The sequence below is a fragment of the Condylura cristata genome, unplaced genomic scaffold (assembly GCF_000260355.1).
Source record: "Condylura cristata isolate star-nosed mole 26May11 unplaced genomic scaffold, ConCri1.0 scaffold00006, whole genome shotgun sequence".
In the NCBI taxonomy this organism is placed as follows: domain Eukaryota; kingdom Metazoa; phylum Chordata; class Mammalia; order Eulipotyphla; family Talpidae; genus Condylura; species Condylura cristata.
The window spans coordinates 8,698,329-8,722,607 of record NW_004567107.1 but is presented as its reverse complement, the minus strand read 5'-3'; the positions used below and the strand labels follow the sequence as shown (position 1 = coordinate 8,722,607).

At 53.3% G+C, this 24,279-nt stretch overlaps 1 protein-coding gene across 1 annotated transcript; it reads left to right on the top strand.

The window, feature by feature from the left end:
• Positions 1-100: 100 nt before the first annotated feature.
• MORN5 (MORN repeat containing 5) lies at positions 101-21,200 on the top strand. The gene is made up of 5 exons (XM_004677932.1): positions 101-147; positions 2,234-2,381; positions 4,007-4,118; positions 5,062-5,193; positions 21,121-21,200. Exons 1-5 carry the CDS (start codon positions 101-103, stop codon positions 21,198-21,200), a joined length of 519 nt encoding a protein of 172 aa, XP_004677989.1.
• The last annotated feature ends 3,079 nt before the right edge of the window (positions 21,201-24,279 follow it).

The following is a 24,279-nucleotide window of genomic DNA, read 5'->3' as shown; positions in this document are numbered from 1 at the left end:
GGGGCTTAGTTTAGACTCCGCCCACCCCGGTTGTCATAGTGAAGGGATATACAGAAAGACTCCCGGATCCCAATCACTGGAAGCTAAAGGCGGGGGCCCCATGGAGTACACCGGGAGCCAATACATTGGGGAATTTGTAGATGGGAGGTAAGGTCTCCATTTGATTCACAGATGTCTTCAACATCTGTGCTTGGGAAAAGTAATCTTTTTGCCTTTGCAAACGCAGTTGGTGCCGCTTCACATGAACTGTCCCTTTTAACTTTCAGAAATGCCCTTTCAGCTGGGATGTTCCCGTCTTATAGTTCAGGAAAATGCCTATGCAGAGAAATGAAATAACTTTCTCAATGACAGCAGCAGAGCTGAGATTCATTCATGCCCCCAGTATTTGTGCGCATTTGCTATCTGCCACTTTCAGATATGGGATAAGGCTGAAAAATGCTAATATATCCTTAACCTAGTTGGTGTATTGCCAGCAAACAAATAAGTGAGAAGACAGTTTCACCTAATGTCTTTCCTAATTCTTTCCCCTGCTCTCAGGAATTCTATAAGATTGTGGCCATCACCCCCATTTTACAGGTGAAAAAAGTAAAGCTCAAAGTAGTTATGACATTTGCTGGGAGGGCTGGGGATTGAGCCCAGGACCTAGTGCATGCTAGGCAAGTGCTCTCCCACTGAGCTATCCCCCCTCCCTGGAGGGAGCCTAGTGTCATTCATAGAAATTGAGAATTCTGAGGACTGACTGCTTTGGAGGAGGAGAGAATGAGTTCCATTTTGCATGAGCTGTAGGTCTGAGTAATGATGTCCAGTTGACAATTCAGTGAGAGGGGGTAGACTATAATGTCAGAGAAGCATTTAGAAGAAGAATGCAAAGAGATGGAAGAAAGGAGGTGAAGAAAGGAGGTGAAGAGGAAGTCTTTCTCTCCTCCCATGTCTTGCAACAGAGTAAAAGCAAAATAATTTTTGAGCTTTTGTTATATGCCAGGGATTCAACTATAATCCCATAGCTATTATTTCATTCAATTATCTCAACAGCTTTGGTGAGGGGGTAGGGGAACAGGAGTGCTGCCATTATCCCCATTTTACAGATGCAAAGCTCAGGCTCAGGCAATTGCCGTCACGCAGGCCTGGAGCGGCGCATCCCTCGGGGCTCCAGGTCTGCGTGGCTCAGTGGCTGTTCCTCGACCCCAGTGTTCTCCTGCCTGGGGCCTGTGCCACCACAGCACCTCTGTCAGCCAGGCAGCCAGTCACCGGCTTTTCTGTTTCCTTCATTCCTTACATGGGAGATTCTGGAGCTGAGGATCCTAAGGTCATCATCCCTACAAGTGATTAAATAGGGGAAAGGAGGAACACAATGATGACACAGGGAGAAAATGCTAAGTGTGCAACAGAGGCACAAACAAAAGCCTCAGGAGTCCCACGGCCAAGTTAGGAGAGGTGACTTCAGCTAGTGCAGGAGGATTGAAGACATGAATGAAATCTGTTTTTAATCTCCCCTGACGTCAAGCCATCACACACTAGCTGGGTTAGTCTAGGCTACTGTGCATATGAAGAAACTAAGTCAAAGGTGGAGCTGGGGGTCCTGCCCTGTGCCCCCCAGAGGGCCTGTCTTCCCTCTGCCTGGCATTTACACACTCTGTCACTGTGTGTCCCACCCCACCCCTGGGGACAGAGGCTGTGACTGCTTTGGTCCCTCTTGTGTCTGTGCAGTATCCCGTGGTCCAGACTCAGCCCAGCACCTCGTACATGCTAGGTGTTCCATGCGAAGGATCCAAGACAGGAAGGAGCACAAACAGAAAGGTTTAGGAAAGTCTCCAGGATGTTACTCTAGAAAATGGGAACTAAGATTCAAACCCTCTTCCCCCACATGGTATCATGGGCTTGGGGGCAGGGAAGACACAGAACCAGCTCCCAGGCACCTTGCTCTCAGCTGCCCCTGGCTCATCCCTCCCCTTTCTGGCCTCTAAGTGGGAGTTCCCAGGAGCAGCGTGAACTACAGGACAGCCGGCAGGTGAGAGGGAGTACAAATCTTCTAAACCCTGCCCTTCCCTGCAAAATCACAGCCCTCTCACTTTTGAGCCTTTGAAGGCAACAGGGATTTTTGGTATTGAACAGAATGTTGCTGGGATAGTGGCATCTGAGGATCCCAGATGAAATTCCACAAGCCCTCTGTGCCTGCCTGTCCTGCTCCTCAGGCTGCCATGCAGGGCTCAGTGGCTTCCCTTGGTCCTCACAGGATGGAGGGCAATGCTGAATACATCCTCCCTACCGAGACGAGATATGTCGGGGAAATGAAGGACGGCATGTTTCACGGCCAAGGAACCCTGTACTTCCCCAGCGGGAGCAGATACGATGGCATTTGGGAAAAGGGACTGGCCATAAAGGTGATCAGCCTGGGAAGGGGGAGGGGCTGAGAAGGGGAGAGCCCAGACAGGAGTAGGCCCCTGCCCTCCCTGCCTGGTGCCCACCTCCTTCCACTCCCTCATGTCCCTTCCTCTTGCTCTCCCAGGGTTCTGGAATTATCTTCTTCTGGATCCAGATGGGTCCATGGAGAGGCTAGGATATGTTTGAATCCTGTTATGCCATTAACTAACTGTGTGTCCTTGGGTCCATGACTTCCCCTTTTGAGACTTGCGATGCTTGTCTATAAACCGAAGACAGTGTTTGTATTAGTTCCCTACTGCTGCTGTAACAAATCACTACAAACTCAGTGCCTTCAAACAACAGAAACTTACTCTCTACAGCCCTGGAAGTCAGAAATCAAAACCAGAAGACTGCATTCCTCTCAGAGGCTCTATGGAAGGATCCATTTCCTTGCCTTCTCCAGCTTCTAGAAGACATCTGCATACTTTGGCTCATGGCCATATGTCTCTCTGACCCCCGCCCCTTGTCACTCCCTCTTTTGCTCTCCACTGCTTTAGCATCACCTCACCTTCTGTGACTCTGGCCCTCCTGCCTCCCTCCTGGGGGGACCCTTGTGATGACATTGGGCCTACCCAGATGATCCAGAATCATCTCCAGCTCAAGATCCTTAAGTTACATCTACATGTCCCTTTCGCTACATAAGGTGGCTATTCACAGGTTCCAGAGATCAGAAGTAGACACTTTTGGGGGAGCCATCACTGCACCTCCTGGGCAGTTCACGAGACTAGGGGGGGACTCTGTTCACGTTAGCGCTACTGTCGTGGCAAGTCATCCAGTCCAAGGAGCCAACCAGGGATTTGTGGGTAGAGTGCAGGGCACCCGTGAAACCTTCTTACTCATAGACAAGAGTGCCTATGCATACTGGACTCTATTTTTCTCTGGGGAAGATCTGTAGCCCTTGTCATTTTCACTAAGGAGTTCTACAGTGGTTGGCTCATAACCTAAAGAGAGGCTAAGAGATATTCCTTGCTTTACCGCTTAGAGAATCTCACCCCTAGTCGTATTCATCACTGTGTCCCTAGTGCCTAGCACATTGCAGGAAGGGGGTGTGACCTGCCCAAGGTCACACAATGAATTAATAGTACTGGAATTTCCACCCCTGTTTCCTGGTGCACAGGCCAAGGTGATGCCTGCATCCTGAGGCTTCCTTTAGCACTAAGGAGGCGAAAGTAGAATGTGCTTGAGTACAGGTCCATGACCTTTTTAGCTATGCTTATAATAAAAAACTTGAAAAACATACTATTTATTGATTGCTTACTGAGAGCTGAGCGCTGCTCCCATTGACGGTCACTGGCTCACCCCCTTAAATATACACCATTATCACCCAGCTTCTACAAATAAAGAAGCCAGGGTTGGGGAGGGCTGGTCATCTGCCCAAGGTCACAGCATGAGTTGCCATATTCCAAATGGCCAGGCACAGGATAAGGCACTTTGTGTCCCTGATCATCGCAGCCACGATGGTTGGGGGGTTATCACCTCTTTTCTGAGGCAGTGAAAAAGCCACGTCCTCCTCCATGCCTGTGCCCCTAGGCAGAGGGTTTGAGGCCCCTCCGTCCCACGTGCTGAGTGGGCTCCTCCTCTCCAGGGCACCTACACCTTCCCCGATGGGCTCCAGTATGAGGCGAAGAACTGGCATTACTGCGACAGCTACGACCGGAGGTTTTACACCGAGATCTGCCATGGCTTGAAGGCTGCAGGTATCCAGCTGTGTCCCCCTCACCCCCTCGCGCTCCACACCAGAAGAAAGGCAGCAGTTTACATCAGTGGAGCCAGGCCCATCGAAGTTACCCAAGGGGTGTATGGGAGAGTCCAGCAGGGGCCGTAGAACTCAGAAGAGCCAGGTGTAGGGCCAGAAAGTAAGTCTGAAAACGTCACTTCCACTGTTGTAGCTGGAGGCCACTCACTTTTGTGAGCCTCAGTTTCTCCCCTGCAAAATGGGCAATAGCATCATCTATGCTGCGAGCCTGTTGTGGATAAGACGATACACAGAAAGAGTGGGTTTCTGTGGCCTTGCACACACACAGGCACAAGATATGTCAGCTGTCGGTCACCTGCAGTGACCAACCCTGCAGTGGGGCAGCGCAAGGGACGTGTGCTCGGTGCAGTGGGGCTGGTGGGCCGTTGGATCCCTGTCTCACAGAACCTCCAGCTGACCCTGCCTCAGTTTCCTTATCTGGGAAAAGGAGCCACGGGCTGCTGTGAGCGCAAGGGCAGTGGTAGGAGACACGCATTTAACACCATGCCTGGCTCATGGTCAGCTTAGGGCCAGGCAGCGAGTGTGGTAACTGGTGAGAACCCAAATTCTCAATGCCCTGCCTCCTGCCCACTGCGCTTCTCCCTATGCATGCCCTGCCCCCCCAAGTTTTCTGAATGAGTCACAAGCTCCTGCCCCTGGGCTTCGCCACCTCGAATGCCACCCTTTCCCGGAGACTTTCCATCCATGTGACACACCCAGAGGCGTCCTCAGGGCCTCTCAGGTGCCAGAACCTGAGCCTGCGTCCTAGTAGCTCTAGAAGAGAGGGTATGGAGACAAAGGAAGAAGCCCACTGGGCCACTTTCCAAGACCCTGAGACTTTGGGGAGAGGCGACTGTTTGGATTTAACCGTGGCGGTGAATTAATTATCCATAATGTCCTTGAAGGTATCTCTCAACTCACCAATATGGACCCACCTCGAAAAATCCCTGAAGGCTGCTATGATTGCGGAGATGGCTTCTACGACCCCAAAACGGGGGTCATCAAAGATTATAAGAATCGTTTTCTGCGAAATGCAGGTATGTTGATTCCGCTGCCCCGGTCTGTGTCTTCTCTTCTCCTGTCCACACGTAGGTGTGTGCCAGTGCGTGCTTCATTTGCTAAGAAGCTTTGGCGGATAAAAGACAAACGCCTGAGTGATGAGGCGTAAATTTCTTCATGGGGAAATTTACTCAGAGATTCCATGATAGTCAGAGAGTGGCCCTGTGGTGCTGGAATAGGAGCAAAGGGAGTTGTTAGCTGATGTTTCAGATGACTCCTGCAGCTGGGACCCCTTATGCCACCAGTGGTGCTACTGGAAAAGCAGGGTCCATACTTCCTCTCTGGGCCCCTGGCAGTTTCCTTGAACGACTTCCCCTTCCCCATGAACGCAGGGCGGAACAGTAATTTTGCTAGAGCCTCATGGTCCATTGTGATGCCTCTTGATCAAATAAGAGGAGGGCCTGAGTTGAACAATGCTAACCTGGGCCTTTACTATGCTAGTATCTCGTGTTGCTTCACCACTTCCTTCTTAAAAAAAAAAAAAAAGATTTATTTATGGATATAGAACTGAGGTACAGTCTAGAGGCGCTGAGGGGTGGGGGGTTGAGACAATTAACCAGAGACAGAGTGGGGAGCAGAGCAGGCAGGTCTACTGAAATAGACCGCTGAGGGAAGCAGCAGGGAGACAGGAGAGGTCTGCTGCACCATGTGGAGCATCTCCCTGGCCGGGGATTGAACTCGTGCTGCAGTGGCTGCAGACAGCTTCATAGTGCTGCGCTTTGACCTGTTGCGCCACCAGGGAGGACCCACCACTACTTATTTCAACTGGAATTAAGTACTCACTTGCGCAAGTAATTGCTGAGTACCTGTCTTGGCCCCAGACTGTGAGATCCATGTTAGCAGGGATTCTGGCTTAGCTTTCCTGTGACCGCCAGACTGTAGCCAGCAAATCAGCAGGAATTTCCTTTGAAGCAATTGGTTAAATAGGTCCCAGGAACTGTAAGTGTGAGAGGAGAAAGAACACTGAGGTAACAGAGAGTAACTGCAGGAAGTGGCCATCACCTCAAGAACTGGGAGAGAAAACCAAGAGATTGGGTAATCAGAATTTAGCAGGATGCCAAGGAGAGGCAACCCAGACCTCTGAAGAGGGGGCATTGCCCACTGGGGCCTCTGCAGAAAAAAAAAGATGGAGTCAAGTCGATTCCAGGCATGTTGCAAAACTGGGAGCTGGCTATGAAATGCCTCTGCTGAGACACCGTCAGCGTGAGCAGCAGGGGTAGCAGAGCGCATTCCCTCTCCCTCTGTCTGGCTCGAAGCACGCGGCTGGGGGCCAGCTGGAAAAGCAGAAGCATGCGCAGCCCCAGCTCCAGCCCCAACATGCTGAGTCTGGAAGGCTTGGCACTGAGATCAGTAGCTTCACACCTGGATCATCTGTCCCTTTTGTCGCTTGGCATTGGCACGCCTATTCTGCACCACAGAGAAGATGCATCTGGGGTGGCACTGGGTGGCAGGTGCATGATAGAGTGCCTTGGCCAGCCCACAGACTCCACAACGCCGAGTGTCCACCCTAATATTCCTCCGGGTAATTGTGACGTGTCCCTGCAGGCTCATCAGCGGTCACAGGTGTCCCCTCTGGCAGGGGTGATGATCATGGAGAGGCTGGCCATGTGCAGGGCAGGGAGAAAATGGAAAATCTCTATATTCTCCTCACAGTTTTGTTGTGAACATAAAACCACTCTAGAAAACAAAGTCTTGAGAAGTTGCATCCTGGAAAAGGGAAGGCCATTCTTAGGAAGTTTGGAGAAGGACAGACACTGAAGAATGTCTTGTCAACCATGATTTACCGATACTGCCTCAAAGCGCTTGACGGGGGGCCGGTTGGAAAAACAGAAATAAATGTCCATGTCGTCCCAGCCCCGGCTTCAAGAAGCTGAATCTAGAAGGCTTGGCATCTAGAAGGCTTTGGTTAGGCATGAAGGTGGTCAGTGTCACTGGAGCAGGAGAAACGGACAGCAAAGTCGGTCATGAACTCAGGAGGGAGACCCAACTCTGAGGTCAGCGGGCCAGGCTGGTTTCCTGGGAAAAGCTAGATGTAATGTGAAACCTAAGAAGAGCAGAGGATACAGTAGGGCTGGGAAGCGTGTTAAAGCAGAGGGAACAGTATCTGCAAAGGATTAGAGGTGGGGGAGGCCATTGTATATCCTGGGGCTTCCATGAAGTTCATGGAGCATGAGATGACAATACGCCAGGTGAAGAAGAGCAAGAGAGAAGGAGCAAGAGGTGGGATGATGAGGGCAGCTGGAACTGTCACTTGTCTTTTCACCTGAGGATGGGGAAGGGGGTGGTGTAGTGGGGGAGTGAGGAGGGAGGGCAAAGGAAGGTTTCAGGCAGGTAGAATAGTAACTGATCCACCCTCTTGAAAGACTCCTCTAGTTACATACAGAGAAGGGGACAAAGCAGGAAAGATTAGATAGGAGAGCCTTCTGGCAAGATGGCCAGAAAGGGGGCATCGAAGGACCGCGGGCTGCAGAGTGGAGAATGGGGGCCTGACTGGCTCTCTGGCTGCCTGCTGGCTGACCTGGGTCGATGCCTGCCCTCTCTGGGTCCCTTTCTCTTCATCTGTCAAATGAGGGACTTAGGCTGGATAATTTCTAGGGTCATTCCAACCTTAAGAGGCTATGATGGAGGACAAAGGTAGCCAAGGAGTATTTTGGTTCTGATAATATAGGACAGATCAAGATGAGAATGTCCCGGAAACCACTAAGAGGGGTTCTCTGTCGGCAGCCACATAGTCATTACCCTGACTCACCTCTCCCGGCCAGGGGCTGACTGGGCCTCTGTCCGTCGTCTGTTTTCCTCTGGATTTCCATCTGCCCCCATAAACAGTACTTCCTGTTGGCATCCGGAAGGCACAGGACCGCTGGTCAGGTCTGAGGTGGGGACAGGCCACCTCCCGGTAGACACAGCAGCCCAAGTCTCTGCTATTACGAAGCACACGCCCAGGACAGCGCAGAGCCAGGGTGCTCGGTTCCTAGGGGGCCACGAGCTGGGGCCCTGCAGAAGGGTCACCTTGGATTCACTTTCACTCTCTGAACTCCCTTGACCCCTTTTCCTCATACCTCAATGTTCAGCACATAACAGAGGTCCATAAAGTCTTCACCTGCGACCCACCAGAACGGCATATGGCTTGACCTGTCCGTCCTAAGCTCGAAGTGCAGCTGAGAAGGGCCTGACCACTGTGGAGGACCCTCGCCAGCCCGTGCTGAGCAACCGGACCTGCCTGTCACCTCTGCTCCTTCCTACCTTGCCCAGTGGGTAATTTCCATGAACCACAGTTTGCCGCGAGGACACCGGTCGCGTAGCTGGGAGCAGGGGCTCAGTCAAGTCCAGCCCTGCCCCAAAAGCTCTTTTCATCTTCCTCGGGGTTTGGTCCTAGCTCTCTCCCCTCCCCGAGGGCTGCATCATTCATAGCGTTCCTCCACCAAATGCACTTCCTGGAACCCAGCATGTTCCTGAACCAACGAAAAGGTCCACTTTAGAGTCTTAAGACAAAAACGCCACAGTCCCCAAAATGCGACACTACCTTATTTGGAAAAGGGTCCTTTACACGGTAGGCCAGTGAGGAGGCATTTGAAGATATTTGGGATAATTACCTTTAATATGGTGGGAGAGTGGGAGATTAGCGCTAACCCTTCCCCTCCTCCGTGCCCCTTTCAAGGCTTTCTGGAAGAATAAGCTCCAGCCGTGTTAGCGGTTTGCACGTTGTCTCTTCACCGAGCTGTGGCTTGCCTCGACGTTACTCGTAGGAGTCATTTGCAAAATAACTGCACTGCTAATCCTTACTCCCTCCCCGCAATTAATGACACCCCATGTGAATGTCTCAGATGAAAGGCACATTATTAATATTCAAAGGAAAAAACCCTCGTAACCATTTTAACATATACAACTAACAATGAACTAAATTTGCTTTGTGGAAAAGAGAGAGTGAGCATCCCAAATTAGTTTATGTAAAAGCTGAAATTCTTCCCCGAAAGGTCTCAGTACCATCCTCAGAGAATACCCTGATCATCAGAAATGCCGTGAAGATTCCCGCCAACATTATCCCCTTTGTTGTCTGAAATGTGGAATCAAGCACATCTGGCAAATGTCCTAGAGCTCACAAATCTTTCAAACGGCGTCTAATTCCCAGTGGTTAGAGAGATAACGCCACCGCTTAATCGCACTGCTCTTCAAAATAGCACCAACTTGCCTTCAATCAGAAACAATGGCTTCAGCTTCTTAAAAACACTGCATACCAGTGATTATTTGCAGCGAGGGCCCCTGTGCCTTTGAACTTGTGGGTTCCAGACAGAATTTTAAAATCCAGATCACGGGCTTTTTTCGCCTAAGCCCATGGACAATGGGAAGAAAGAGTATGGATTGGGGTCTAATCAGTGGCCTGGCCTCTGTGGTCGGGAGTCTCTGGGAGGTGGCCGCTGGCTTCCCCAGAAAGAGGACGAAGAGGACGGAGATGCCGGCGTGGAGAGAGCCAGCCCGGGCCAAGCATTTACCAGGCACCAGGCACTCGACCGAGAGGTGTATTTGACAGAAGAGGAAATGGAGGCTTGGTGAGGTTAGAAGATTTCCCCAGGGGGAAAACAATAAATAATGAACAACAATATACCAGAGACATTTTATGGGGGTGGAGTGGGCAATGGGATCAGAAATGGGGCGGGAGGGTGCGTGCACAGGACTATGGTGATGGCACATGGGTGAATTGGTGGTGGGACGCCCACGGGGATTACAACTGAGGTGGGAGAAGGCACAAAATGATGTAAAAATAAACTATTATAATAAAAAAATTTCCCCGGGAACCGTTCCCTCTTTCTGCCTGACCAGACCAGCTCTAAGATGCCCAGGCCACAGCAGGCTGGCCGCGCCAGACACTGGTATTTATCCACCTCCCTCCCAACGCTAGAAAAGCTGCCTAGAAATGACCTTCTAAAGTTGCTCTGGCGTTATTAAATAGTTGAAAACTGGACACATCCCAAAGTCCGAAGGGAAGGAGCCGATTAAACAACACTGGTATGTTCTTCGAGTAAATGATAACACTGCAGGGATTCGGCCCTGAAGGAGGAGGCCTGTGTCTCCACAGAGGTGGCTCCCTTTTATCTCAGTGACAGCAAGGAGAGTGATACCAACAGGCCCGGGCATTAGCTTCAGCACAGCGGTCACCTCCATAGCCCCCATTTTCCAGATGAGAACACTGAGGTGAGGTGAAATGTGGGACCCAGAGTCACCAAGCGGACACCGGGCTGGTTCTGACTGAGAAGCCAGAGTTTCCCTGGAAAGAAAGAACCCAGACTTACTACACGTGTCAGATTGACTCAGTTGCTTTTTCTGGATAGTTCTCTGCCCACTTTATGGTTCAAAAAGAACAAGATGAGAGCCCTCCCGGGGGGTGCAGCGGGCTCAAGCCAGCATGGCCTCAGCCACCTCAGCCGAGTTTGATCCTGGGGCCCCAGAGGTGACCCACATGGCGCAGCAGACCTCTCCTGTCTCCCTGCTGCTCCCCTCAGTAATCTGCTCCCCACTCTGTCTCCGGTGAATCCTCTCATCCCCTGCACCCCCAGTTCTGTGTGCATAAATACATAAATCTTTTTTAAAGGACAGGAAAGAGTCTTTCAAGGCCACTGACCAATCGAGGTCTCAGGTGCCTGAGACCCAGAGAAGGCAAATCACCTGTCCACTAGAGTGGGGCTGGCCCAGTTTCCAGGGGCCCTGCCAGCCGGGCTGCTGCCGGCTGCTGTGGGGAGCTAGCACCTCCTCCCAGGTGTTTCCTTCCTCGTGGCTTCAGGAAAATGGCGAGCCCTGCTCGGCTCAGCCCCCTCCGCCGGCATCTCTCCTCCAGACAAAAGGCAATTTACCCAAATGTTGTAATCACCTGGAGGCTGGCACGCAGGCCTCCCTGCCTTCTCCTGGCATTGTTAGCAGCGTGGTAATGAAGACTTTGCGACAATACACGCTTGTTACCACGGAGAAAGTGCCGACGTGCTTGCACTGGGCTTTGCCTACACAGCAGGGGTGGAAGCAGCAGTGAGGAGTCCCCAGGACCTCCACTGCGCCAGGGACTCGCACCACCTGGCCCCAGGAGCATTCCGGACGCTCCTGTATGACCGATGGGGAAACTGAGGTTCAGCGAGTAGGTTATTTTCTGATAGATACAGCCAGTAAAGGGAGGGATGAGGATCTGAACCAGAGGCCATGCTGTGAACTGGAGCGCAAGGCTGTGGCCCTTGCTGATAATCTGGACAAGGCCATGGGCCTCCTCCCCAGAGAAGCGGATGCTCTCAAGAGCCCTGGGCCTGCAGAGGGGCGGAGTGGTGCCCTGAGGCCCCACCAAGGTCATTGCTCTGGAATAACAGCTGCCCCCCACCTGCTGTGAGGACTCCCCTTTGCCACTCTCTCTCCCCATGCCAGTGCCAAAGGCGCTGGATCTCCCCACCTCACCCCCATCAGAGTCCGGTCACAGCGTGTCCCCCTGCCCCAGTGTCAGCTCCTGGAGATATGCAGAGGTACAGCTGTCCCTTAGCTAGAGTCGGGCCAGTGGCTAGTGCTTTGTTTTGTCTCCTTTAACAAAAGTGGCCCCTGGACCGGGAGCCTCCTCTCTCTTCCCCAGCCCAAGCTGGGCACCTGGGCTGCGGGCTGGGAGCCTCCCCCCGCCCCCCTCAGGTTCAGGACAAGCGGTCAGGGTTTCAGGTGGGCTTTAGAACCAAACGCCGTCAGGTCCTGGCTCTGCTCTTGTCCACATGTGGCCTCTTCATCTCTCTGAGCTTTGGTTGCCGCATCTGAAAAACGGATGTAGAAATAGGAGCCTCCTCCCGGGGTGTGCTGGGTGTTACTGGAATCATGGGTGAGCAGGGCTTCTCCAAGGCCACAGCCGTGGTGATTCTCCCAGTGTGTGTGTGCGGGGGCGAGGGGGTGACCACACTGGTAGTTGAGAAGCGGGGCGCACCTGCTTTGGTGCTGATTTCAGGACAGGACTGGAGGTCTGCTGCTCCTCCATCTCTTCGTCCGTCCAGCCCTAGGCCTTGTTCTGGATGTGTTCCCCTTCAACCTCAAGCCCCCTGGGGGCCCACCAGACACAGGCCTTCATTGGACCCCCCACAGATACTGGGGTCTCACCTGGGGGCCAGCCTCAGCATGCTCCCCTCGCAGGGGCTGGGCCGGGTGTTCTCCAAAATGAAAGGAGCCCCAGGGCTCAAATGCCTGAACCTCCCATCCCTCCTAGTGGGGTTCGGAATGCAAATAGCATAAACCATAAAAATAAGGCCATGGGAGGAAATCTGACATAACTACATTCCCTGTCATGTTGATGTTTACGTTGAAATATCAGACAAGACATTTTCCCCCCCCAAAACCAGGCATGTTCTCCTGGAGCCAGAGGCACAGTATGTGGGGGTGTGTGGAGAGCTCAGAGAAGAGCCCACGTGTCCCAGTGGAGTCCAGATGAAAAGCTGGGAGCTGGCTAGGCCTTATCGGATGAGAGGCGGGTTTGGCTACATGGAAGGGGAGGAACAGCATGAGCAGAGGCATGAGCAGAGGCACCAGGGGGTGCAGGAGCTTGGAGCCTCAAGAGGGAGCATCAGAGACCTGCTGGTGTGTTGGTGGATGAGGGGGATAAGCCAAGGGGGGCGTTCCCACAGGTGGTGATGGACAGACGGGCTTTGACGGTGAGTAGGAGTGCACTGGAGCAGGGCGTTCCAGCTGCAGGCACACAGAGGACAGGAGACAGCCTCAGACATCAGGAGAGAGCTCAGCTTCTGGGCTTCAGAGTGAGTGAAGCCAGGGCAGTTGCAGAGGGTTTTTCAGGGCGCATGAAAGAGTGGCGGCCTCATCTCCAGACAGACGTGGCTGTGGCCCGGAGGCCCCTCTCCCGCCTCTGCGAGACTCGGTGGCGTCCCGGTGACAAGGCATGGTCTCGCTGCCTTGGGCAGATTGCAGTCAGGGTTGTGTGGGTTCTGGCCTGGCACTGAGTTCTGCAGACCCTTCAATCTGACATGGCTCCGGCTGTCCTCACTGCCCAGCCTCAACTCAGCGCCCAGTCTCTCCCAACTGGCAGAACTGCCCCCTGCGGCCCTCTGTCCACACCCTGCTGGAGAGCAGAGGCAGGGAAAAAACAGGTAGGGGAAGGGGAGCAAGAACAGCTATCAGAATGGCTGGCGACTTCACTCTCACTTGGTGGGAGTCGTTGGTCTCGAGGAGATACTGGGGGCCCTGGTGCCTGCTCCTTGTGGGCACTGGCCACACCAGGATGGTTTCGGCACTTGGGGACATGCTAGAATGTCTGCACCCACCAGCAAAGCGCTCGCTGCTCCAGGTGTCAGAAGACTGACTGTGTGGCACTTAGTGAGGCCTCCAGCAGCATGCAGCCTTGAGGAGACCCCCAGGTCGTGGTGACCTTTTGCGTGCTTTTCCTGAAACTCCCGCCTGCGACAAGGCCGGCTGGGCCCTGGCAGGCTGGCCGCGCGGGCTGCGTGGGGTTGGCCATCTTCCCGACTCACCGGAGCCCTGGCCCAGCCCTAAGCCTGACCCTGCAGCTCACCCCCATCCATCTTTTCAGCATAGGCAAGCAAAGTGTTCACGCTCCCACATGAAATAATACTTTCTTCTTGCGGTTAAAACTTTGAAGGGATCTTTGAAACTGTGCTTGGTAAACTGTGTGACTACAAGCCTTTAACAATTGGCTGCGATTTCTGGAGTGCCATGTGCTTGCAGGAAAAGGCTGGCAGGAGGAGGAAGCCAGGCTGACACACTGGTCTCAAGTGCAATGCGTTATTTTTATTGCTAAATTTAATGATTGTAGCTGAATGCATCAATTACAACGTGGATTGATTTCGGTCTCCCTCTTTATATGTTAGAGTCAGTCATTTTCCCAGCTCCTTTGAATAAGCCTTCAAAAGCTTATGCGTGCTGGACCCTGCACGTTGGTTCCTGAGCTTGAAGCTGCCGGTCTAACTCACCCCTGCCCGTGCCCAGACCCCACCCACGAACCCAGAGGATGCTCCCTTACCAGGAGAAGCCAGGGCGGCCCCACGGTCCTCTCTACCTGGACCGCAACCTCGGTCAACGTCTGTGACGGAGTGGCCTGGGCCTCGGGCCAGAACACAGCAGCAAAGTTCAAAGCTTCTCTGTTGTGAGTTGTGCCAGGGATGCCAGGCGTTACCACCCTCTCTGTGGGCACCGGCTACCCCGGGGCCTTGGCCCTGCCCCACCAGCTCACACAGACCTGCATTTACACAGAGGGTGTGGCCAGGCTGTGGGGGGACAGCACCCGCTCACAGGCTGGAGTGCCTGGTTTGCTGTGCACATCCCACCCCAGCCTCGAGCCAGGGGTCACCAGGAGCTGCTGAGAGGGGCCTTGACCCCAGGAAAAGAGGGCAGCGCTCAGGACAGAGCCTCCTTCCCCAGAGCCAAGCGAGGCCTGGCCTCCTGGGTGTGCCCCAGGCTACGGCAGGGGGATCAGATGGGCCCCTCCCTTGGCATCTCATCATACACACTAAAATTTGAGGGACTCACACCCACACACACCCCATGAGCACACACTCTTCTTCACCCACACCTCAGCCGCCAGCACACACGCATCACGCACTCTCCACACAGGGAGCGTCACACACTCACCACACGGAGCGGGACACTCAGCCTAGGCACAGTGCTCACACCAGCCCTTTCACCCTCTAAGCCCAAGCTTTCTCATCCTTAAGGGGGACAACCGGGGGGAGGAGAGCAGGACCCTCTTTCCACGAGCCTCTTCCCCTCACCCCAGGCGAGAAGCCTTTCATCCTGGCCCCCTCCCTTTTCTAGTCCCCACCCAGCTCCCCCACTTCACACACACAGGAGTGCATCGCAGGTGTACAGGCTGCCAAGGCACCGCCCTGAGGAGCAGAGCCAGGCTTGTGGGTGCCGATAACCTGCATCTGCACCTTTGCCCTCCTGGGCTGGCCTGCCCCTGCCTGCCCACCCCCACCTCCTTGAGCAAAAATCATTAGCTGAGCTCATGGATCTCTTGGCTTCTAGCCTCATGATCCTCTGAAGGCCTCCAGCCTGGGCTCCTCCTCCATCCCCACAGGAACCCTTAAATTGAAAGCCCTCTAGGAGGCATCTGGGAATGAAAGACCCCCCCCTGGCCCTCACTTCCTGGAGCCCACTTAGTGTGGTTCCTCATGGCACCCACAGGTGGTCTGGCAAACCAGTACTGGCCGGAGGGCCCAGGGCGTGGCTTGTCTAAGATCCTCCCGCTAGTGGCTGCTGGTTCAGGAGGGTCCTCAAGTCCCACTTTGCAAAGGCAACTTGGGCATTTCCTGCACAGCCAGCACTCTTCAGGAATGTTTTCACTTGAGGCTCACAGGAAACCTTCCAGGCAGGTCCCTTCATAGGTGAGGAAAGGAGACCCAGAGAGGCTCAGGGGCACTCATACTTGCTGTCCCAGTTCACAGCGGTCTCGGCTCCAAAGCCCGTCTCTCCAGGGTCCTCCCACACTGCTCCAGTCAGGTGTGGAAGGAACACGGCCCTGCAACTGTTATGTGGTTTTCAGGTCTCTTTTCCCCCCACACTGAGCCCAATGGGAGACAGTGGTACGGGTGATACCCTTGGTGACCCAGGCCTGCTCCCTGGCCTGTGCAGGCCTGCCCTGGGCCCTGCCCTCACTGGAGGTGGGCCCCAGGCCCCAGGGCTGGGAGCACCCCAAGTGTGGTTAGTGCCCAGGTATAAACCCAGACATTCCCTCCCCACTGTGCGGTAGGGCTGCTCCATCTAGGACCTTGACACAAAAGGAAATCATGTCCTGGCCTTGACCTTGAGCTTGACATGTACGCTTTGCCCTCTCAGAAGCTGTGTTTGCTGAGGGCAGGGAGGAAATTCTTCCTCCTTTGTCCAAATCCTACAGAGTAAGCCTATTGCTTTTATGGACCCGGATTGATATGTCTTTATTCATCCACTCACCATGTGTTTATTAAATTCTCCTTAAGCACAGATCTGTGCTTACAGTGACTCAGTCATGGCTGCCCCAGGCAGGGTGAAGGGAGGTGGCGTCCAGGCAGGGGTCATGAGCAGCCGGGACACTGGGCCTCGGCCACACACATCCGCAAGGGCTCACAGATGACCCATCTCATCAGATACTCTCGATTCACCCCCTTTCCTGGCCACCCACTTTGGGCGCACTGTGGCTATAGATTTCTCTGGAGGAATTCCTGGAATTACACACTTTTGTTACCTACGGTTGTTTGTACTAAAAGCCTTCTTTTGTCAAGTGTATGTTTGAAATATACCATGATTGTTACATTCTTATATGGGCTTTTCTCCACTTTTACCTACACAAAGGCCCAGACACGGGAAGTATCTGGGGCCTCTCGAGCCCTGAGAGTTCCTGTAGCTGAAGCAGTGCTGCATGGAAGGGTGTTCCTCCCAGAGGAACAGCATGTGCAAAGGCAAAGAGGTGCTGATGAGCAGGAGCACTTGGGTACTGCAGGGTGAGGCGTGTGCGTGAGGAGGCCAGGGAGGGAGGCAGGCTGGAGGAGAGGCGGATCTGACGGAGGGGCCAGATGTCCAGGGGAAGGTGACCTACTCAACAGGGGTGCTCAGGGTCTAATCGGGGGACCTCTCAGAGCAAATTTCTTTTCTTCTCTACAAGTAGTCGATTCTCCCAATGATGGCTGGAGCCTGTGGGGACTGGAGGAGGGCAGGGGAGAGGATGCAGGTGGCAGCAAGGGCCAAAGCTTCCTGAACCAGAAAAAAGAAATCTCTGCCTGAAGGCAGACTACCCTAAATCTCAACCCTGAGCCCTCCTAGCCTCAGTCCCCTCTGAACCCCACATTGGGCACAGAATTGGACTCATCGATGGACTCATTCAGTAGATAAGGACCAAGGCTCCTGTGTACCATGGTGAATGAGCAGTCATGGCTCCCAGTTTCCAGGGAGCTTGCACTTCGAATGCAGGAGACAGACAACATGTAAATACACAGGAAACTGCAGCGTGAGGCATAAGCTGTGAAGAAGGTGAAATGAAGAGGGACAGTGATAGAGTGTGATGACAGACTAGGGCCCCCAAACAGTGACACCGAACTGAGGTCTGGGTAAAGGAGGTGCTCAGGGAATGTTTGTTGGTGGCGTTGACGGCAAGACAGACGGGCTAATTTCCAGACTCCATCTGACAAGTCATGTATTGGGCACCTACTGTATGTGGGGTTTCCAGGGATCCCAAGTAGACTTGACCCCTGCAGTGAGAGCTGATGGCCCATGAAGAGAGAGAACAAACACAGAAGTGTGCAAAGAATGTAGGCTCACCGTTGGGGGGGAAGGGCAGAAGGGAGAGGGGGTGTGAAGGACTTCAGTTTGCATGGTTGGGAGTTAAAAATTGGCTCCTCTCAGAGAACAAGATGAACCTCAGCTCCCTTGATTTATATATTTATACACACGCACACACACACACACACACATACTTTTACTTATTTATATATATGAGTTATTTAGAACACATTTCACATTGCCAGAATTATTACAAAATGGTGCAGAACATTCCAGGTAATCCCCCACACCAGCTCCCCTATGAGCTTCGGTTGTAGGGTGCGCTTCTTGCTATGGGTGAACAGAGACTGACTACGATCTTCACACTCAGAATCAAGGTGGAATGAAGAGGGGCAGTGACGGGTGTGATGACAGACTAGGGCCCTGAAGCAGACGAGAGCTCCTTCTTTCCGGTTTCTTCTTCCCCGGGTGTTCTTTTTCCTGTTCTATGACCCCAACCGGTTCACCCATTCCCCTTACATTTCGGGAACTTGACCCCCTTTGGCTCCTCTGGGCTGTGACCAGTTCTCAGGCTGTTCCTTGTCTGGATGTCAGGTTTGAGATCTGGTCAAGTATTTTGTAGGATGTTCCTTGACCAGGGTTTTGCTGGTGTTTTCTCATGGTCAGGCTGGAGTGATGGGCTTTAGGGAGGAAAATCACAGAGGACAAAGGCTTCGGTCAGAACCTCCCATTGAGGGTACCCTCATCCATGGGGCTGACCCCTGTTCACCTGAGGTGCTAAGCCAGGTCTCCCCACCAGAAGAGGGCTCTCCCACCTCTCTCTCTGTGCTGCCGCCCTGCCTCTCTGCTGGAAGCACTCTATACAGTCACACCCAAGGTGTGGGGAACAAGGCTGCACCTCTCTGAGGGCAAGAGCCCACATAAATGATGTGGAATTCTGGGAGATGGAGCAAGTCAAAGATCTTCAGGCATTTTTACCAGTACTTTTCTGTGGGGCCTTCAAACTTTTTCAGACGTTCAGAAATCCAGTGGCCATTTCTAGGAATCCAGAGAGATTTTATTTCAATGATCAGATGCAGGAAATTCCCAAGGCATTCAACTGGAGGATAGGAAAGAAGTCAATAGTTGCAATTTTTCTGTTGTCAATGCACCTTCATGACAGATTTGGGAAAGACCCCAAGCAGAAGAGCCTCTCTGGTCCCAATGCTCAAGTTGCCCATAGTTCACATTTTGATTTGCTATCTTTAATATTTTCTCTGTGCACAAACTGTACAGACCACACTACCTGTGAAGTTCCGGTGCTGGCCTTTCCCGCCTTTTTATTATTGTTGTTTTGTTGTTGTTATGGCAACAGCAGCCCCCTATATTGCTGTATAGCCTTCAAACCATATTTTTTTCAGTAGCTGCTAACTATTCCCTTAGCGCCTCACATGCTTCCCCCAGCTTAGTGTGGCACTCACACAGTGGTTGCTTGGAAGTTATCTGGCAAATGAATGAACGGTGACCAAGTAATCATTCTCTTGTTTTTAGACATGTTGTTGATTTCCGTGTTCTTGATTCTAAAAGGTACCGAGACAAAGAGGTTATTCCCTTTGAATCGTGTCCCAGAGTGGAATCACTCAAGCAATGGGGCCCAGAACTTTTCAAGATAAATGCACCAAACCAGAAATCTCCCTCTGCTTGCCCTCTGAACCAGGGCAATTGTGCTGAGGGTAATAATTTACGAATGATTAAAGAGTTTGTGGGGTGTTTTTTCCCCATCCTTTTCCCTCCCCTCCACCCTCCCCTCTTGCCAAAAAGGTGGGGGGGGGGGAAATTATCTGAGAAGGTGAAGATGTTCTCAGACAATCATATTAACATATTCCAACAATCGCAATTTGCAAAATAGTAATCACAACTCCCAGGATCTGGGAGGCATTAATCAAAGCTGCAGGTTTAATTCCATTTTAAATATTGATGAAATGCGCTTCCAGCGGCCTCACCCTGGCGTGGTGGGGCCAGGGGACGCTCTGGTGAGGCATGGGGAGGTGGCGGGTGGGTTGGTGAGCAGCTGGCGGGGAGGCATCTGTGATTCAAATTGGCGGCTGTGCAGCCAGGTAGAGTGAAAGGGGTAGTGAAGAGGGCTGTTAAGTCCATTGCTGTCAATTTGTAACGATCAGGGAGGGGCCCAGGACTGGTTCAGCACAATAAACCCAGTTTGTCTGGTTTCAGGGGTTACCACTGAAGAGGTTGCAGCTGCACTGATTCGAATAGCCTGGAGACTTCAGAACTGTAATTATCAACCAGGCTGCTCTCGGTGTGGCAAAAGTGGGCTTCACCAGTACTTAACTCCTTGTGTACCGACGAGCTCTGGGCCCCAGGGTTGCAGCCACGCAGAGTCCCAGGCACCTTCCCTGGACGAAACTGAGGCCCACTGGCCGCTTGGGACAGTTCTTAAAGGCCAGAGTGTGCAAGGCAGCAAATTTTTCCTTAGGTCACCAAGAAATAGTGTAAGCGGGGCAATAAGGAAAGGAGGTACGTTCAGGCCAGAGAAGCCTAGTTCTGTGGGTGCAGCCTCCCCTGCGGGCCCCAGAGTCTGCCCAGGGGTGGGAGGGCCTGGTGGTCCTTGGTGTGACTCCCACTGGTGTGGACACAGGGACAAAGATCGTCCCCTCTACAAATGGAGGCGATGTCCCAGACTCTACAGGGCTTTTACAAAGACCGCCTGAGGTCTGGTGATTGTGAAGCAGAAGCACACAGTAGGATGGTAAAAAGCCTCCTCCCAGATGCTGCATCTGGTGCTTTCCGGAAGGGGCTCGGGACACGCCGGCACTGAGTAAGGACAGAAGCAAGCGCACTTCCCGCCTTGAGCAGCACTGTTCTCTCCAAGCCCCACCCCCCAGACTCAGTGGGGGTCCCTGTGGGCCAGTTTGCCTGTGACTCTGTGCCCCTGACCCACCCATCCCACCCTGGAATATAACCTGAGGAGTCCTTCCAGAAACCCAGGCAGGTCTGCCCAGCGTTTTTCCTGGAAACTGGGAGGTGGAGGCCACCTTTGTGTCCACCACCGGGATGGTGGCTAGAGAACATGCCAGAAGCCCACCATGGACTGTTAGGCAGCAGCAAGAAGCAGAGAACTGGATGTCCATGTCGCAACAAACATAGATCCTGAAAATGTAGTGTTGAGTGAAAAAAGCAAGACACAATGAAACTCACAGCACAATGCCATCTATGTAAATTGAAACCACATTCACACACAAAACACAGTACATGTTTTACAGAGCTGCATGCATTCCTAGGGGTCTGAATTGCACCATTAGAATGGACTCCTGTCATGGTGGGGAGGGTGGGGTGAGCTGGGTGTGGGTTTGGGGGATAAAGGGAAAAAATAAAATAATGTCAGTCCACAGGAACCTGGCACTGAGCTGATGGTGGGGCTGAACAGCGTCCACCAGCCGCATGCACACACAGCAAGGCCCTTTGCGTCCAGTTTCCCCCAGACCTGGCCTCTGCCGGCGGCGGAAGGATTTGGTTTTCGTACACAGGTCTGATCCATCTAACACAGAGCTAAAAAGACTGGTCACACAGGCCACTCTCCCCCTGCCCTGGAGAGGCCCCCTGTTCTGAGGCCCCAGCGGGGGTCTCCCAGGGCAGGGAAGGTCCCGGGAGCCCAGGCCTGACCAGCCCCTCCTCTTGCCTTGCAGATGACGATGAGCATGAGTGGATCATCAGGACGTGTCGGAAAGGCTGGGACGAGATCGTGGGCCACAGGACCAAGCTGTAAGCTCTGCTGTCTCTGCCACAGGTTTCCTTCTGCACCGCTGGCCCTGGCCGGCCTGGCAGAGAGGATGCAGTTCTAGAAACTGGCTCAAAATAAAGGCTTTCTGCAGTGAGTGGCCCCCAAGTGTACTTCTCCCAAACGCTTTCTTGGGCCAGCCTTTTTACATCCCTTGCATCTGAAGCGCCTGGGAAAGCGATGAGCTAGATATTCCTGGACCCCTAGAACTGCTCATCAGAATCTCTGGGAGTGGTGTCTAGCAGTCTTTCCACGCTGAGTAGTTCTTACGCATCTGGCAGTCTCAGAAACACCAGCTAGTGATGACTGATCTATGGAACTAAATGAGCAACAAGCACGTGTGGAGTGTGTTTTGTTCCTCCCGGTGGCTTGGAAGAGAGGGCTAAGCATCGCCTCTCCCCATTCTTAGTGGAGGAATGAGAGATTCAGAAGGACTGAGTGGCTGGCCCCAGATCACCCAGCATTTGACGCCAAGTCCTTCTGAGGATGAAGTCCAGCTGTCTGGCTGGCTGGTTTGTTTCCAGCTATACCAAGTTCCTGCCTTACCAGTCCTGGGCAGTTGCCTTCAAATACCAGCTCGACCACAGTATCATGTGACCTTGGACAAGGCACTTCTCTGAGCTGCGGTTTCCTCCTCTGAAAAACGGACATAACGATGCTTCAGAGCACAGGGGAGCGGTGCGGGTTGAATGAGACAGACGAGGAGCAGGAGCTCAGTGGGTTGCTGTATGGTGTGCTTGCTTTAAAGAATACTTTAACTGTGCCTGCAGAATAATTGTTCTGCTGAACTGCCACCAGAGATCACCCGTGTCAGCTGAAAGCCAGAAGAGTGACTGCCCCAGGGCCACACGTGCCTAGAGGCAGTCTAGAACTTTGCCCTGAGCCCTACAGACCCCACCTCCATCGCCCTGCACCGTGGCCCTTGACTGGCCAAGAGCGGGCGGGCCTGGGAGGGGCCCACCAAGGTGTGCAGGGGCAGACTGAAGGACCCATGGGTGGCATGCTGGGTCAGAACCAGTCAAAGGGAGACTGGGGCCCATTCATCTGTGCTGTGGAGGAGTTTTGGGGCGTCACCTCTCCCTTCCAAGGCAAAGTCACCTTGGGAGAAAGATAGGGTTGAGCTCCAACAAGGGTTTCCAAGTGTTGTGAAAACAGAAAGTATACTCATGTAAAGAAATGCACACACGTACCCACAGCGGAGACTACACTATTCGCAAAGATACACATAGAATCAGCATTTAAGACATGGATTAGAGGACCAGGAGGGTGCAAATGGGTACTGGGAGAGGAAGAAACTACTGAGCGGGGCCCTGCAGGGGCAGTGACCACAGTCACCCTGAGCTGAGGTTCCCAGCGACTCTGCCGGGTTGGGGGAGGGCGGGGGGGGGTAGGGATAGTCAGAGGCTGTTGGGGCCTCTGCACCTGACAGAGCAGCTCCCCTCCGCGCCCTCCAGCTTTGGCTTGAGCCAACCCTTCTGCTACTAAGTTCGCCCACCAGCAGCAAGGGGCACGCTCCCCCGGGTGACGCAGCGGCCCTGGGACCCAGCAGCAAGGCCAGCATAGACCCAGACGTAGCTGGCTGGAGCCGTTTCCTGCCCACATTCCTTTCTCTCCATCACATCAGTTCTTTCCCATCTTCCAAACAAGTTCCTCTGTGCCTCCCTCTCTGGCACCCTGGCACTACCTCTTGTGTGCCCCTTCTGCCAGGCTCCAACTCCAGCGGCCCCACCCTGCCACATCCCTGCCCCTCGCACGTTAGAAGGGCCCCTCTGGTGTCCGTTCTTGGGCAGACCTGCTGGGCCTCCTCTGGGCCAGGAGCCAGCCCAGGACCCGGCAGGGAGCATGTACCCGAGAGGGCCAGCTCCATGCGGCCTAGACAGAGAAACTTGGGTAGCTCCATTTACTGACCGAAAAGCCCTGCCCATTTCCCCAGAAGGGGTTTGCACTGTCCAGCAGCCAGCGATTCCGGATGCCAGGGCCTGAGTCCTCAACCAGAGAGCAGGAACAAAACGAAAGTCCAGTGTGTTCCGGAGGTGAGTGCCAGCACTTCTACTTGCATTAACTTTATTTATTACACAAATAAGACATTTACAAAGCACAACATGAAAGGTATGTAACAAAACAGACATTGGTTTTACAAAAAAGTGCTTACAATTTTTTTTCCGTGTGTGTGTGTTTTCCCCTTTTGTTTTGTACTTAAATAAATAGTCTTGATGGCCTGTGCGTTCCCAGGCTGCGCTAACAGGCTAGTAGAGACATGTCTGGACTGCAACATGCTACGGCCACGTGATCCACGCGAGGAACAGACCCGGGGGGAGGCTCAAGGCAGAGTGGGTACTGGGTGACCCCGGGCAGGGCGCAGCTGGTCACTTACCATATGGTTGCACACTGGGTGGTCAGGAGCAAAAGTCGAAGGCGAGATTAGAGCTCCCCAAAGCCAGGGAGCAGGCCCAAGCGACTCCTGTTAGCATGGACACCCAGTGCAGGGCTGTGACCCGGCTCGGGGGTGAGTTCTGAACTGAGCTGTGCTGACCACATGCTGAGCAGAGCCTTCCCTTTGCCCTGAGTCAGCTAGAACCTGCAGCAAGCAGGTTCCCGTCTTGGGCTGCAGCCAGATTTAGTCCTCCAGGTGCCAGAGCAAAATGGCGTACAGGTTTTCATCTTAAGTGCCCACTGCAAGCATCTGAATTCTGAAACCTTATCCGGACTCAGAGAGACAGAGTGCTGCTCTAGATTTGCGATGTCTGCCAGGGCAGCAAGAGGGACGGCCGAGGCATATGGACCATGAACTCGCTGTCCCGGTCCTAGCGTCTCCTTCCAAAAGCCACAGATCGGGTTAACCAAAGGGAAGGAGGATTTGGGCTCAAGCGCTTTCTAGCAGCCCCTAGTGGGAAATGCATTAGAACGTCAAGTTTTCCTAAAGTGACAGGATAAGCTTAGGACTCATGGGCGTCCCCTGAAAACATAAATGGTGGCCTTGTGTAGCCCAAGCCCTTTTGTTCGCGATGGGAGAGTCGCAGCAGGCTATGGTGGATGTGAGCTCAGCCATCTGGCCGCTGGTCCCGGG